The 17241-nt window shown below is 33.7% G+C and overlaps 3 protein-coding genes across 3 annotated transcripts; 1 reads left to right on the top strand and 2 right to left on the bottom strand.

Annotated features, from left to right (window-relative positions):
• Window positions 1-1438: 1438 nt before the first annotated feature.
• LOC105645885 (GAR2-like protein) lies at window positions 1439-4639 on the bottom strand. Its single transcript, XM_012231619.4, has 3 exons — window positions 3442-4639; window positions 2261-2378; window positions 1439-2142 (listed from the first exon to the last, which is right to left on the bottom strand). The coding sequence occupies exons 1-3, from the start codon at window positions 4189-4191 to the stop codon at window positions 1604-1606; spliced, it is 1407 nt and encodes a 468-aa protein (XP_012087009.1). The 5' UTR covers window positions 4192-4639; the 3' UTR covers window positions 1439-1603.
• Window positions 4640-13020: 8381 nt separating this feature from the next.
• On the top strand, window positions 13021-14014 carry LOC105645884 (dehydration-responsive element-binding protein 1E). The gene has a single exon (XM_012231617.4). The coding sequence runs from the start codon at window positions 13171-13173 to the stop codon at window positions 13861-13863; it is 693 nt and encodes a 230-aa protein (XP_012087007.1). The 5' UTR covers window positions 13021-13170; the 3' UTR covers window positions 13864-14014.
• Window positions 14015-14603: 589 nt separating this feature from the next.
• On the bottom strand, window positions 14604-15589 carry LOC105645883 (dehydration-responsive element-binding protein 1E). The gene has a single exon (XM_012231616.4). The coding sequence runs from the start codon at window positions 15535-15537 to the stop codon at window positions 14854-14856; it is 684 nt and encodes a 227-aa protein (XP_012087006.1). The 5' UTR covers window positions 15538-15589; the 3' UTR covers window positions 14604-14853.
• Window positions 15590-17241: the final 1652 nt, after the last annotated feature.

A 17241-nucleotide genomic window follows, 5' to 3' on the forward strand; every position in this document is an offset into this window, starting at 1 on the left:
CAATGTAAAAGTTGTCAGGAACATATTTAGCTTCTAAACAGTAGATAGTAAGTAATACTGATATTAAGGTGTGAATAAACCGTAGGTTTAATTTAAAATTGAATCAAACTGAAGTTATTATTAGAATTAAATTGAATCAAACTAAATTGATTCAATTAAATTTAATTAATTAATTTTTATAAAATCAAATTCAACTAAAAAAAGTTTCAATGTGAATCAAAGTAAACCAAAAAACTAAACTCTTTATAATCAAATCAACTGAACCAAACCGATTATATATACAAAGCTTAAAAGCATAGATAGCGGAAAAACCGATAATGGCCATGATAAATATCGCGAGATATTGGGACTAGGAGCGGTGCCCTACTAACCTCATGCAAAGACTTAAACTTTGCGCTCATAACATGCCACGTGTAATTTGACTATATGACCTGGCAAACGAAGATATATATATGCTGTTAATTTTCCCTTTCTGAAAAGCTAAAAAGGTAAAAATATTAAATACCTGCCCCTTGAATTTCCAATTTTGAGAGCAAAACTCAAAGGGGCTTAATTGGAATCTTACTTGGAAAAGGAAAGGAAAAACTCTTGTTTTATTTACAAATTTTCCTCTTCAAATTAGAAGGAGAAATAAAATAAATAAAGAAAACATATTATCTTCTTGCATTCAAATGTATGGAAGAAATTTTTTTTTTTTTTTAAGAAAAAGAAAGATTATATTTTCCTTCACATCTTATTTTTCTTTATCTTTTTTTTTTTTCTTTCCCATCTAATCCAAATAAAATATTTTGTATTGATACAATGCTTTTTCATTGTCACTTAAATAATCATCGTTACTTAAATAATCATCTCTTGGGTTAATCTTGAGGTAGTGAACTAATCATCAACTAAACAAAGTTATTATTTTAATTTTAAACACTCTTTTCTTTTTCCTCTCCTCTCTCTTTCGTTTTGTTTTTCTTGACTTTCTTCTAGGCAAATTCCACAAAAAGCAAAAAATAAAAAAAAATTAAGCAAGACTAATTTCCTTTTCTTTTTACTTTATTATATATTTTATTGCCGGAAAAAATCAAACGTGCGTACAAAGCGAAAGCGGCAGTAATTTATTCATTGTTTTACAAGGAATAGAACTAGTAGGTAGCTGACGAAGCCTTTGAAACTATAATAAAGGGCCCAATTGGAAGAGTGGCCTTTCGGTTTTGGGGTTGGGCCAAGACTTGTAAATTAATATCTCTGTTGGGCTTAGAGTTCTGCGAGCAATCTACGATGGTTTGCAATTTTTTTTTTTAAATGGAAAAACACATCTCAGCAAGTTAAGATTTTCTTTTTTATCAACGAAATAATTGTCATAAAAATGTAAGAAATATACATACATTACATATATATGATATTTCTAGTATCAAACCTTGCCCATCTTTTGTCTTACTGCTACAAAAACTAATAAGAAAACAAAAATTTGATTCTCTCTTTAGTGCATATGCTTCAAGGTGGCTTTAATCATTCAAGCTAAATTCCTGCCTCCAAATGAGTAAAACAACCTTGAGTTCATCTAATATTTAACAAAAATATTATTTATTGAACTATCCACTACAACTGAGATTAATTAACTAATTAGAAGATCAAGTAAGGCTTCATCCACCAAAGAAGTAAAAACCTCTAGCTCCAACTCTAAAACTAACTCTTCTTTTTCTTCACCAAAATTTCTCCATTTCCCATTTCTCTCCATATCTTTAATATAGATGTGTCTGTTATCCTTCACTTCCCATCCTAAAATCATTTCTTTTGGGTCCCCATTTATCCAGTCTTGGGCTGCCTCTAATTCTTTCTTGAATTCTTTGTATCCCAAAATCTTATTATCATTTGTATTGTTTTCAAGAATTTTCTCTTTGAAGAAGTCGAGCAACATAGTATCTGCCTTTGAATTTGATGGTGTTGTTGCCTTGACAAGCTTAAGGAGCTCATCAGCTTCTCTTTCTGTACATTTTTCTACTTCATTGGACAATGAACAAGCTTGTGTGGAGAATTTGTCAAGCGAGTCATCTTCTAAATCTGCCAATTCAATTTGCTTTTCCAAATTCAATGGTTTTAGCTGATCAAGGCTCTCAAATGTTCTGATCTTTGCCATGAGTTTCTTTTTAGCTCCTGTACGTTTGATCACATCTAATTAATAACTTGGATTTATTAGATTAAATTCATTTTAAGGAGATGCTTCAATTTGATCAATTTTTTGAACATGTAAAGAAAAGAACCAGAGGCACACCTTCCATGCGGACAAGACTAGTGTGGAAAGGAGAGCTAATCTCTTCTTCATCTTGGAAAGGACAGTCCAGCACAGAAACTGGACTAAATTGTTCCTTCTCCTCCTCATTGGGCCACTCCTGTTAAAATATACATGCACCAAAAACTCATCTAATCACGTAAAATCCACTAAAAGCCAATTCGGATAAACTATTGGATTGGCTTTGATAAAGATTTTGAAAGCAACATAATAATATATATGTCAATCCTACATTATGGTTCATAGCCTTCTAGGTGTAGATAATTCACTGTGCTTTGTCTAGTCATTTTCTAGTTCTAGCTCATGGCAGTAAACACCAAGCCCATTGTTTTTGAATACCGACTAGTCTTTTTTTCTTTTTTTTTTTCCCAACCTAATCTCGAGTCGTCACCTATGCCTTGAACATTTATTTGATAAATGTTTTATTTAAATATTTATTTGATAGATGTTTTATTTAAATGCTTGAAAAATATTTTTATTTAAATAAAACACAAACAAAGATCAGCTGTATTAGTTGGCTAAGTCAACCCAGTACTTGCCAAAACGCATCACGCCTGTACATTTGTTTAGTCACAATTATTTATTGGTAGTTATATATGCTATAATTAAACAACAAACACGGAAAAATTAAGTCCTATATTATTTTTTTTATTTATATAACACACACCAAAACTGGTATGCCGCCGACAAAAAAAAAAAAAAAAAAAGAGAGAAAGAGAAATTTGAAAAAGTAAAAATTCGAAAATATTAAAAAGAATTGGAGGTATGTCTCGTATTCCATGAAACTAAATACTCCCTCGAGTTTTACCGCCGTAGATCCCGCATATTAGACAACACGTAGCGGGATCGTAGGTCTCGAAGGGCTCGATTGTATTTAATTTCATAGGCTTGAGACCTACTGTATCCAGTTTCCAATTTATACCCCACACGTGAAATTCATGCAGCCTCATAGGTCCTTATGTTTCAACAATTTTCAAAATTCCCAACGTATCCCCGTCCAGTCACTGCGTTGTTTTTTTTTTTTTGAGTGGAAAATGGAGAGAGCAAATCGAGTAATGTGATTCTATGAGCCAATCGGAGAGGGCCAACAACGGACAGGTGATAATATTAAATTTAAACGCGAAGTACTGAATAACAACTCTTAACTCAATCTACTGACTCACCTTTGTATTTTCGACCGAGTGGGTGATCGCATCCTCACCGACTGCTACGCCTACTCCCCCGCTGACTTTCTTCTCGCTCGGTAAATCTTTTTCACCTTCTGCGGCGGCATTTCGGCAGCTGTAACTCTCGGAATTACCGCTGTGACGAGTAAATTCGCTCTCTGTCCAGCTGTTACTGCTTGAACTCCTTGAGAGTCCGGTGGTGGTAAATGCGGTTGTAACAGTGGAGCTGGAGTGACCGGACGGTTTATCTCGTTCCGCAAGGAACTCACGAAACAATCTCCACCGTTTGATCTCTATATCTTGTCTTTCTGTATGACTATCTTTCCTCCAGAAACTTTTCTTGAACAGCTTTCTCGAAAGGCTTCGAGGAAGCAGAATCCCTCCCTTTCTGGTTCTAGTTTGTACGGATGGTGATGGAGTCTTGATAGAAGAAGAGGAAGGAAATGGAAGTAACTTAACAGCATTAATGACGGCCTCTGATGCCTTTTGAAGAGCGGAAATTGTTGATGAAGCTGCTTTAGATGATCTACTTCTTTTGAAAATTTGTTGATCACGACGACGTCGCTGTTTCGCGTTGGTGTTGAGATCGGTCTCGAGAAGAAATCTGACGGTGTTGCAGCATTGTCGGCGAGGGAAAGATTTGAAGCCGTTGGATGAACATGAACTGAGATCATCCCTAAGGTAATCCTTGAGTGTCAATGGCCTTTTCTCAATCAAATAAGGTGTTTGATTTATGGTTGAAGCCATATAGTTTTGAAATTTGACGAGAAGACAGAAAAAAGCAAGGGAGGAAGAAAGATATAAATAAAGGTTTAAAAATTTAAATCAAGACCTAATGGCACAGTGATAAGTAAAGGAAATGAAATAATGAAAGGAAGCAGAAATTACAGAGATTGTGAAAAAGCTGTAAAAGAAACAGAGAGGCATTTAAAACATTAAAGAACAGCTTTAGGTACAAAGCTCATTAAGAACTTACAGGAAGAGATACAGAGATAAAAAGAAGGTTTTTATAGAGAATCCATAGTTAAGATCTCAAAAGGAGAGACAACAAGAGAGAGAGAGAGAGAGAGAGAGAGTTACAGGGATTGAGGAGAGGTAGAAGAAGCTTAGATGCTTCTTTTGGTGCAGTTTTTGAATCTCAAGTTTAATTATTTTATTATTATTTCATATTTTGCGTTTGTATAGTTTAGTCACTAGTCAGTACATTTTTTGAATTCTGTCATTTCTTATTTAAAAAAACATAAAAAGCAAATTTGGTTATTTAATAAAAGAACAATAATACGAAATGTCAAAAAAAAAAAAAGAATAATTATACGCGAGTTTTATTACAAGAGGAGAGTGAGACTCGCTAAGACTAGTAGTTGACCTTTGAAAAATCTTGAAAATGATATGGGTGCGTGTGTGTCCTCCTCTTCCATGCAAACTTGACTGTGCACTGTTCACGCGCTTTGGCACGTGTGCTTGTCGTGTGCTTGTCGTTGAGATTTCTATACAGTGTCCCAGTGTAAGCGTGAAAAATGATGTACTGTTAGATTAACCTTTGTTTATATCATGATCAGTACTAATATTAATAATTAATTGTTAATAAATATAGTTGTGTAAGAAGCTCAGAATGAAATATGTGGAATTAATTATAAGGTAGAGGGTTTAAAATTTAGATAGATGGAATTTGAGCGTTGAAATTTAATTATTCAACAATTCCTTTTTATTGGTTGAAAAATAGTCATCGTTGATGAATTTTATTACGAACTTACTTCTACCATTTTATAATATAAATTTAGAATTAAAATATTTTATTATTTTTAAAAATACTTTTCAAATTCATATATTTTATTTTCAACTAAATAATTGGAATGTAAAATTTAATTGAATGTGAAATCTATAGATTTTATGTTCCGTAAATCAAATCAATTATTATTACAATTACTTAAGTTTTTTATTCCAAGAACTAGAAGGGTCTTGTTCTTTTTGGTGATTGGAGGAATATTTCCTGAAAATTGAAAAAGATGTTGAATAGAAATTAATTTTATGCTTGAAGTTTTGTCACGACCCGTTTCCATGGGCCGGACCGGCACTAGGGCCCAGGTAAGCTTAAGGCCCCCGAGGCCCGTAGTAAGCCTGAATCACTAATAACTATTATCTCAATATAATATTTAAAACATTCAGCCTATAATTATAGAAAAATAAACCTTAAGATTCTATTAAATTTCGGCCCAAATTTATTAATTACAACATTTCCACAGTTCGGGCCCAATTAACAATACATCATATTTTTAATATGGGCTCACATAATTATGTCGTCTAAGTTAATACACGACTAATTGCACACAAATTCTACAACTGCGGAATTCACTAACAGATGTATACAGATAAGTCTTCAGACATTTATCTACTTAATATATCAACATTAAAATTAAAGAATCTCTTTTTAACAGTGAAGGAGCAGAGTTATAGCTGGGATTTAGAAAATGCTACTTCCTGGAAGATTTAAACAAGAGATGTGAGTTTATTAATGAATAATAATTATTGCACAACACACGCATTCACACAAATGTATGAATATATCAATCTAGTCATCCGACTAGTTATATGCTCACACAGCCAGTCACACAAATGGCATATCACCAGCACTCACAATTATTAACATCTTCATATAATCACATCACGTGGAAATTAGTCAGTGGAGTCACCGAACCCCCGATGAGCCGTCCTCCCACATGGCCCATCCTCTCACGTGTGCACCAGGGAGCCGATCCCCCATACTGGCCGACCGGTCTAATCCTCACTTGACCAGCCCTCTCATTGTTTTTCCATTCTCTCTTTTCTTTTTTCATACCAACAGGAGGCAACCCGGTGGTCTCCATCCAATCTAGATCATCAAGCGCTCACAACAGGAGGCCACCCTGCGGGCTGCAATCAAATCTAGACTGTCCGGTGCGCAACGACGAGAAGCCAACCCGTGGTTAACGGTAACGGTAACGGTAGGTGCACACGGGGGCGCCGATCTCCCATTTACCCGGCTAACGATAATGGATCCATATAACAGTAACGGTATATAACGGTAACGGTAATCAGGATCCATATAACGGTAACGGTCTCACAAACCCATGGTGACCCACTTCATCCCAATTCCACACAAGCAAAGCACAGCAATATCACAACACAATTAATCAAACATTGCGATTAAATGCAGACATATCGATCAATTACATATTGGACTGCAATGTACAATTAAACATCCATTCTCAAATGCAATTAAATAATTAAATAAATAATATTAACAATAACAGCAACGATAAAATAAATAATAATAATAATAATAAACTATGATAATGACAAGGTAGTTAAAGCACTTTTATTTATTATGTATCAAATTGTAGAAATTTATCTAATAAGCTTATTTGTTATGTTATTAATTAAAATTTGTCTAAATTCTGTCAAAATTTCGACAGCACCTCCCCTAAAAATTGGGCTATCTACCTGCTCAAATATCACAATATTATCATATCTTTATCAATCAGTGCACACAGCCCATCCGTCGGGCAATCAATCAATTTAAAATCCCATCCTCCTTCCAAAAACAACAATATCAACACTCCATCAAAAATTTACAAACTAATTCTAATAATATCCATATAAGATCATTTATTAAGTCATTAGTTAACTAAATTATTAGTTTTACCGTAACTAATTTGTTAAGTAGCTAAAACATATTTTAACAATAACTAATTATAACTACTACCTATTAAAATTCGGTTTTTATATCAATATCAACAATGGCTAGGCCTCCCAAATCTTGATTAATCAAAATTTCGGATCTAACCGTTAACCAACTAAAATTTGCCTCACTTTTCTTATGCACAATCGGTTAGTTTTAAACTAATGATTATCTAATTAACTAATTAACTAATTCTAATTTAGTTTCCCCCTCAATTCACCTATTTATAACAATAACCATGTAATTTATTTAAAAATGTTCAAAATTAATTTGTAACTACATTATATCAGTTAATTAATTTCATAGCAAGGATTATATTTGATTTCAACTTAATCAATTAATAGTTTTAAATTTGGAGTTTAAAACAAAATTTAGGAAATAGGTATTAGGGCGTACCGTTTGAGAATCGGACCTCAATTCCATGATCAACGCGAAGTGGAGGTCATTCTGCCTCTTGGGGCCTCGCCGGAGTGTCGCCGGCCGGTCACCGGACCGCCGTCGCCAGCCGCCGTCCACGGTGGCCGGAAAAGTTGGGGCCACCCAGAATTGACCCTTCTTCACGCCACCCCTCTCAAATTTCATCGAGGAGTCCGTTTTTGATGTCGGTTGTGCGAGGTTGGCCCTCCATTTGGCTGAATTAGTCCGACAGTAGCTTGGTGCCGCCATTAATAGTGATTTCGCCATTTCAAGCTTTGTAGCCGGAATTAATGGAGGAGAAACACTCACAAGGTGGAGGTGACTCGATCGACGCCTGCCTTTCGTGTTGACGTCGCCGGAATTGCTCGATCTCGTCGGAGATCGAAGAAGGAGAATTGTCGATGGAGACAGTCCCGCTTCGCGTCACTGGAGACTCTGCCAGTGTGGAAGGAGGTCGGAAAACGGACCAGGAGCTCTAGCGGAGACGATCGCCATCTCGCTCTCGTCGAGCGGTGGCCGGAAACGGAGGGGGAGGGTGGAGGGAGGCTGTCGCGCGCCTGAAGAAGGAGAGGAGAAAGAAAAGAAAGGAAAAAAAAAAGTAAGGCGGTTTCTAGCAAACTCTAGGCCATTCCGGTTCGATTCAAACCGGTTTGGTCCGATTTAGTGGTTTGGTCTCATTTCGCTTGATTTTCAAGTTTTTCCCTCGGTTCTCGGATTATTTGGGTGGTTCTCGACAAATTAAACTGATTTTCGGGCCTGATTCAATTTATTTTAACCGTTTAATTCGGTTTCGTAATATTTTCTCCATTTACTCAATAATTATAAAATTATTTATAGTAACAATATTTGATTTTAGGATAATGATTTTATATATATTCATAATAGATTAAATTACGGGGTTTCGTATTATTCTCAAAAATTTTAACCGTTTACGATTCAAAATTTCTTTTCGATATTTTATTTGGGCTTGGGCCTGACTCGTAAAATTTTGGGCTCGAATTGAGATTGTTTGGTATATATATAGCCCATTAGTTGAAAATCGAGATTTTTGATTTATTAAAGATTCGAAAGTTTTCGAAAATAAAAATTCAGGGTGTCTCAAGTTTCTAGTGATCGGTCATTGATTTTGGTAGGTTTGGATCATAATAACACCATACATCTCGAGAAATAGTGTAATTGAATAAGGCAAGATTTTGTAGGGTATATTTGGGTCTCATATCCCTAATAATAAAATCACTCTCCGGTTTGTTTTTTTTCTTTTTTTTTTTTTTTTTTTTTTTTTACATAAAAGTGGCATATCTACTTATTTTCTACCCTTAATTTTGCGAATTTTTCTCTCACATGTTATTTTGGTAATTGTTTTTTTTTTTTTTTTTGATATTTACAAAGTCTTCGATCTGATATGAGAAAATTATATTTATGCGGGAGATGTATGAATTTTAAAATAAGATTAGTTATATACTCCAAACGAGATATTCATAAAAATAAATAAAAATGAATTTCTTCCGTAAATACTGTAAACAACATGAATTCTACTGTGGAAAATTGATGCTATAAAATAAATAGTGTCATTTAAGAGTTCAATTTCATATTTGGACTCTAAAAAAGTTAAAGTGCCTGCGGTCAGTTTTTTGCCTAGAAAAGAGTAAAAGTAATATAAAATCATGTACTTGCAAATGTGTAAGAATTAATCAAGTTAAAAGGTCAAATTCATAAAACTATCAAAATAATTAATTAATTCAGTTAAAAAAAAAAAATTAAAGGGTTAAGAAGCCTAATCAATATCTTAATGAAATTAATCAAGTAGGTATACGTACCACATGTTTCAATCAATTAGATGTTGATGAGTGATTGGTCAGCGGTCGAATTAATTTCCACCTAACTGTAGCTAAAACATAATTATCATAATATATGGTTCTTGGTCGAGACACTCGTGAGATTATTTAAAATACTTCTAAATTCTAATAATAGTAAACTTTTTGAAGGCATTAATAATATAGTAATAATTTGAAAATGAAAAGATCACGCGTGCTTGAGATACTGATAGATAGAACTGTGATTTGAGCTTGCAAACCAAAGAGGAAACAACATGAGTACATTTACAAATTTTAAAGTCTCTTTTAGCTTCTAGCCAGGTATGGACCTGCTCATGGTCCTGCCACGAACAGGAACATTACGTGGTAGTGGTCCAGAACGTATGCAACTTTCCAAATTGTTTATGATTAATCATTTTGTTTAACTTGTTACATGCATTGCAAGCCATGAAGGTCACAAAATGTGACATAACTTGCATCAATATAACCTAGCAATCACCAACAAACGTTTTGTTTGATGGAGATACTAAGCGAAACACAAATTTGAATATTGGAAAATCATTTTATTAAAAGGTAAAAAACTTTTACTTTTACGAGAAAAGAAGATTATATCTTTTAGTTATATCAATATTGCGTTAAACCTAGTAATCTACGTACCAGCTCATTAGTAGGGTGTCAAATTATAATATTGCATTTTCTTTCTTTTGACATTAATTTTTTTTAACATTAATTTTTTTTAACCATGAGATGTGCAGGTTTATATTCGTTTAACTGTTTATATAATCCGATTACTCTATATTCACTTCGAGAGGCACGAGAGATGATCTATGAAGATTTTGCATTAAGAGAGGCTCAAACCAACAAGCTCATGGATCCCTCAAGTCCTTGATCAGGTGCTTTTGCCACTAAATTACTCCTTCGAGTCAACAATTTTTTAAAATAAAGTTTTAGTTAATGATATTATTAGAGGTGTTAATAAATCTAGAAATAGCTCGATCTTACTTAAAAATTTGTCATATTTAAAATCTCGATTACCCATTGAACGATTATGTACATCACATTATTGTCACTAAACTATATATAGCTAACCTTAAATACCCAAACCCCAAAAAGTATAGATTAGGTAGGCAACATCACCAAGTTATATATAGTCTGGTGGCAGTGCATGTGCAAGCTTAGTACAAAATTGTCGAATGCTGGTTGATTAATATAATTATATTAGCTACTGCAATAAAAGGATAAGAGTAGGACAGAGTTTCAAAGTACGTATACACATTGAAAATTAATGATTAGATTAAATTAGTTCTTATGACAAAGAAAAGAAAAGCTTTATATAAAGGATGGACCAACCTCGAATCAGTATATTTTCTTGCTAGTGGCTATTAACTGGCCTTTGATTGGTACCATGCACAATAACTTCCTGGCTGTATGTTAGCTAGATATGAAGTAAGTGCACGTTTGTCGGTCTCCAAAAACATTTATAATCACGTAATTTGTAATAACTGAGAATTGAGACCCACAAATTTTGGAATTTAGGAAGAAATGTTTTGACCGTATTGGCTTCTGTTGTTATTTGTGTCAAATCTATCATAAAGAAGCAGCTGTAAGTCATTTGCTATGGTGCAATTTCTGTGTTAAAAGGCTGATTAAAGTAGTTGATATTAATATTAACAATAATTAGTTCATTTAATTAATTATCCAAGATAACTTGGTTTAGTGGTTAAGGCATGTGAGATCCCACATTGGTGATCACAGAATCGAGTTGTGGAATCGGCATTTTAGGGTGGGCTTTAAAATATAATCGTTCCTGACTCGAAAGAAATTAATCTTTCGTTTAACTGTTAAACGAGAGGTGGGAGGACACCCTCAGTAAAAAATCAAAAAATTAATTAGTTAGGTGTATTAAAGAGAGAGTGATTATTGTGTTTCACACCTGAATCCAAACAATTAGTTAAAATGTTGATATCAACTCGCCAAAAGTACTGACTGAACATGCCTCCCATAAATATATCCATTTATGTTGAGTTTCCCTTAGCCCACTCAAACGATTCTTTAACTGAATGCTCAAATTAAGTATTATTCGCTGTCAATGTTTTTCTGTTTTTCGCTTTTAGATTTATTTGTGAGATTTGAATCAGTAATTAATGAATCAAGTTTGAGCATGGTTATTAAATTTGCTCAATACATAACCTGAATTTGTGATTGTTAATTTTCCATTCCCTGATATTTTATTTTGATGAGAATATATAAATGATATTCAGAAATCGACATGGTTGAACTGACTGGAAGATTCTTTTCATTCTATTTTATTATTTTTTAAAAAAAAAAAAAAAAAAAGCATATTGTGGCTTTGGTAGTCAAAAAGAAAAGTTTCTGAAATGACATTTTATGGGCTTTAAGCCCAAAAAGAAAACATGTCTAGGGCAAGCCTTTTTAGTAATTGTGTCACTATTGAGCCTTTTAGTTTTGCCCACGGATTCATTTTGAACATCCCACGTGGTTATCGTTAATGCTGGGTCCGACGTCGTTTTCAAGCTTTTAATTATTGAAAAAGCTTTAAACTAATTTCTATGACGCCTAATTATATTAAAAAAAATAAAAAATAAAAATTGAATGGAATAAATTTAAATTGAATTTAAATATATAAAAATAAAACACTCTGAATTAATTTGTAAAAACTAATGGGCCATCTATATATGCCTTTGACTCAAAACATGAAATATTAATATAGAATATTATTCCTGTAATTTGAACCGATGATTTCTATAACGTAAATAAAATAATTTTGCGCTTACACTAAATTAATTCTTTAATGATTAAAAAAGTATTAGTTAATATAATAAGCGACCTTAATTCGTGTCGGAACGAAAATACAAATTCGATTCTCAAAACTCACAATGGATAAAATACTTTTACACCTCATGATTCGAGACAAGTACAACTCATTGATTCTTAAAAAGAAAAAAATCCATTAATGAATTTTGTGTTGAATAGTGAAAAATAAAAATTCATGGTTGACAATAACAAGTATAAACGCAGAACTCATTCCTTTCCCATGAGAATTGAGAAGTCAATCGTTCTGACTGTGTCCCATAATTTAGAACACAGTTTAAATTCATTGTATGTGCAATTAGTGAAAAAAGGAGGAAGAAGTCAATCACCAATACACGGACGCAACACACTCTTCACGCAGTTACTGAGTATGCGGCCCAAAACTGGTAACTAAGCTAAAACCCTTTTTTCTACGTTCTACCAGCTGTTTTTTGTTGTTTAATAAGGGAAAGGAGAAGACAAGTAAAAAGGTGACGAATTACATTACATAAAAAGATTTGTAACATGCACATGTGGAAGTTCCACGTGTTAATTTCTCCTCCTGTTATTTATTTAAACGTTATTATTTTTTGTTTGAAACATTCTAAATCACACGTTTGTGTTGACAGTTTGGCACTTTCCTGCGGCGGCCGAAACGACAAAACGACAAAACAAAAGTCCCCATAGTTGAAAAGAAGAGACCTTAAAGAAATAAAGACACTACTTACCACCTAGTATCAACCGTGGGCCTCCAGCGGGGTACTGCTTATTCCGCGTCCAAACCCTTACCCTCTTAAATATCCACAAAACACTATATGTACACATTTTTAGAACAGCACTAACCCACAAAACCAGTATCAGGATTTCGTTTCAGACACTTAAAAGCACTAAGTGAAGCAAACCCACTTTCTAGCTTTTCTCTTTTCATTTCACTTCAGTTTATTTTTCAAAAATCAAACTAATATCATGAGTTGCCAATCATCTGATAACAATACGCAAGAATCGTCATCTTCTCTATCTGATTCTTGCAGTAGTACTACTAATAAAACTAGAGAAGCTCACTCAGATGAAGAAGTGTTGTTAGCTACTAGTCTTCCAAAAAGGAAAGCTGGAAGAAGAGTATTCAAAGAGACTCGCCATCCAGTTTACAGAGGTGTAAGGAAGAGAAATGGGAATAAATGGGTTTGTGAGTTAAGAGAACCGAACAAGAAAACAAGAATATGGCTTGGGACTTACCCTACACCAGAAATGGCAGCTAGGGCACATGATGTTGCTGCATTGGCTTTTAGAGGCAAGTCTGCTTGTCTTAACTTTGCTGATTCAGCTTGGAGATTGCCTGTGCCAGCTTCCAGAGACGCAAAGGAGATTAGAAGGGCAGCTTCTCAAGCTGCTGAGATGTTTCGGCGTGAAGAATCTGATGATGTGCAGATTACAAGGCGAGATGATAGTTTTGTAGATTCAACTGATTCAGAGTGTAAAAATTATGAAGAAAACTTGTGGTTTGTAGAGGAAGACACCATATTTGATATGCCAAGATTACTTGTGGACATGGCTCAAGGTCTTTTACTCTCTCCTCCCCGTTTTGAAGGAGAGTTTTCTAATGATCATTGGAATCCCTTAGATAGTAGTGATTCTGATATGTCATTGTGGAGTTACTAATTTTTTGAAAATTTTATGCACCATCTCGTAAATTTTTTTAGGCGCGAAGTGATATTTAAATAAAACTCTCCTGTAGTATAATATTTTTTAATTTGTGATTTGATTTCCATTCACTTGAATTTATAGAAAATGAATTCTCTTAGATTTATAATTCCACTTTCGTGTCTGGTATTTACTGCTATATCATAAGAACTTAATAACTTATATATTAGATAGAGAATGTGATCAAGTACTCGCTTATGCATCACAAAAGAGTAAAGTCTAAGATAATTGTGGGTTTGCTATGTAAAAGATAACACTATGTATAAGATATTTATAAATAACCGAATAGCTTTTTCAATTTATGTATTTTCAACATTATTTATTGACGGATATAAAGTCGATAGTTCAAAATTGAAATTTAAATTAAGATTTAATGATAATTGAAATAAAAAGTTTAGCATAGTTGAATTGCACTTAAGAAAACTTCAAGAAATAAAATGTGAACTGACATTATTTACATTCTTTTTTGATGAATGATTGTGCTATTAATTATATTTATTTTACATGCTATTATCATATTTATAATTGGGTGTACATGCAGGTAGAAAAAATCAACCAAAATAGAATAAATTCCACAAGTAATAATTAAACAAGAAAATTATTACATTAGTCTAATATTCATCACTTAAAAGAAATTAAAATTTAAAAATCATTATTATAAAAAGAAAAAAAGAGTTAAAAGCTCACTATGCATGAAATTTTTTTAAAATTAATATATTTTACTAGATAAAAGGAAAATTCTACATATATGTGTAATTAGTCGCATTACAAAACAATGATATTTACAATTCAATTAAATGGTATTATATATTACATTAAAAAGAATTAATCAATTAATAATCTAATCATCATCACTGTAATTCAACATCTATAATTTAGTTTGCTATCCTATATCCTATATCCTATATCCTATTATGACTTCACTAATTCTTTACCGTTAACAAATCATCAAATAGAAAAACTCCATAAAGACACCTCACCGTCGGCTTCCAATTCATCCCAATTCACTCCATCGTCACCACCTGCATAATGTGGAGGAGAAAGTAAAGGTCCTTCTGCCATATTAGCGAGCAACCCTGGCATATCAAACACAGCCTCCTCATCGATGTACGACACATCGTTTTCTTGCTTAAGTTCACTATTTCTTGAAGACACTTCACCACTATATTCAACTCCACATTTTTCCGTTTCTCCAGACCGAAACATTTCTGCCGCCTCATGCGCAGCTCTTCTAATATCCTGCGCCTCCTTAGAAACAGGCACCGGCAACCTCCAAGAAGAATCTGCAAAGTTAAGACAAGCCGATTTTCCTCTAAGCGCTAATGCAGCCACGTCATGTGCTCTGGCCGCCATTTCTGGTGTTGGATATGTACCGAGCCATATACGTGTCTTCTTATTGGGTTCTCTAAGCTCACAAACCCATTTTTCATTGTTTCTTTTTCGAACTCCACGAAAAATGGGATGTCGTGTTTCCTTAAATATTCGCCGCCCTGCTCGCTTCTTCGGGTAGCTTGTAGCTAGCAGTACTTCTTCGTCGGAGTGAGCAGAGCGTTGGAGGCTCGCGGTGCCGGTGCTAGTATCGGAGTCTTGCTTTTCTAATACTGGATAAGGATCAGAAAATTGACTGCTCATTATTTAAATTGATTTTCTATTAGTCGCTGTTTTTGGATTGGATTTGTAAGCTTGCTGATTATTTGGAATATTTATAAAGAAAGTTTGGATTTTGTGCGCGAACTGGACGCGGAGAATGAAGGAGACAGTTAGACAGCCAGGGTTCACACTAGTGGGTCCAGTTAAGCAACCTGAGGATTTGACTAGGATTTTTCTATTAGGCGTTTTACAGTTTGACTCGTCACTCTGTCCAGCTGGACAGTTTCTGATGAGGTGGCATAGTCATATATATACCACCTGTACTCTTTGTGGCTGCTTTAATATCTTCCTAGAAATACACGATCTTAACCCAGAAAGTAACAAACTATAAACGCGGAACTGTATGTGATGTCTGTCGGCCACTGGCCCACTGGCCTGTTTCTACTTTCTAGTACCATCTTATTTTTCGCTTAGTTACTCTTTCCTTTGCAGGTTCTTGTGCAACATTCGAGAACAATAAGAATTTCAGCTGCAATTTCACTATTTTCTTCAAATTAAATGATTACTTATTAAATTATTTATCACCTTTTTTTCCTTCTAATGCCTAATAAATGTCATGTTTTATTAATTAACGAAAATTGTATTTTTTATTGAAGAATTAATTTTTTTTATTAAATAAATGCTAAGATTAATTTGATAATTACTGTGTTATTAATAAAATAAAATAGTAGTTATTCTTAATTAGCAAACAGTTTAATAAAATCAACATTGCAGCATCGTCATGGAGAAAAGCTAAATGGGATCACAGTCACAACACACAACAAAAGCAATTAGGTCATGAATGAGCTAACTTTCTAGTAATGAAATAGTAATTATTAATTAGGATAAGTTTAATAAATTATTATATATCAATATTTGCACGTGACGGAAACGAAACACGTGGGCTATAGCCTATAGGCTAATGTATTGATTTGAAGTGGGAACAGAATTTGGTCTATACGAACCAGAAGCACCCCCCACTCATATTCTAACTTCTAGAAAACTTGAATGGGTTTATTTACTTAAATAGAAGACCAGTCCACAACTGAATAAAAGACATAAAGGAGGGTAGCAAGCCCTTTAAGGTACAACTCGCAATCGAATCGGTTCAAACAGATCAGAATCCAACAATTGTCTTGCCAGATGAGATGGAAGAGCCATTAAGCTCGCACCCGAACCACCATGTAAAGCCTCGTTAGCCATGTTTCTCTATCGCACTCCATATCAGAATGCCTTTCCTTTTCTCTCCATCATTTTTATTTCTTTCTTGAATATTAAGAAGAAGAAGAAATAAATATTAGATTTCTTCATATTCGAAAAATATTTTTCAATAACTCATTTTCGGTTCTTTAGTTGTGATATTGAAAATTGAATTTCACAATCTTTTCCCGGTCCGAAACATTGTTTCCTTCTAGGTTAATTAACTTGAGTTGGGCCGTATACATGGGCAGACATGACTTAGAGCTGGTCATGTTGATTTGGGCCTAAAGGCCGCGAACTCTGCTGTTGCAAGAAAAACTTTTTTTTTTTTTTAAATTTCTACTTTGTTCTTTTAAGGACAGCAAAATGAGAAAAATTTTTCTTAAATCTGATTTACCGTCTACCTATAGACTAAAATTAATAAAAGATATTTTTTTATTGAAATGAGTGTATTATCGTTCAGTAATAACAAAATAATAATAAGTAAACTCATAGAGTAGATCCAGA

This window comes from Jatropha curcas, chromosome 4, assembly GCF_041381405.1.
Source record: "Jatropha curcas cultivar XTBG-Jc1 chromosome 4, XTBG_Jcur_1.0, whole genome shotgun sequence".
NCBI lineage: Eukaryota > Viridiplantae > Streptophyta > Magnoliopsida > Malpighiales > Euphorbiaceae > Jatropha > Jatropha curcas.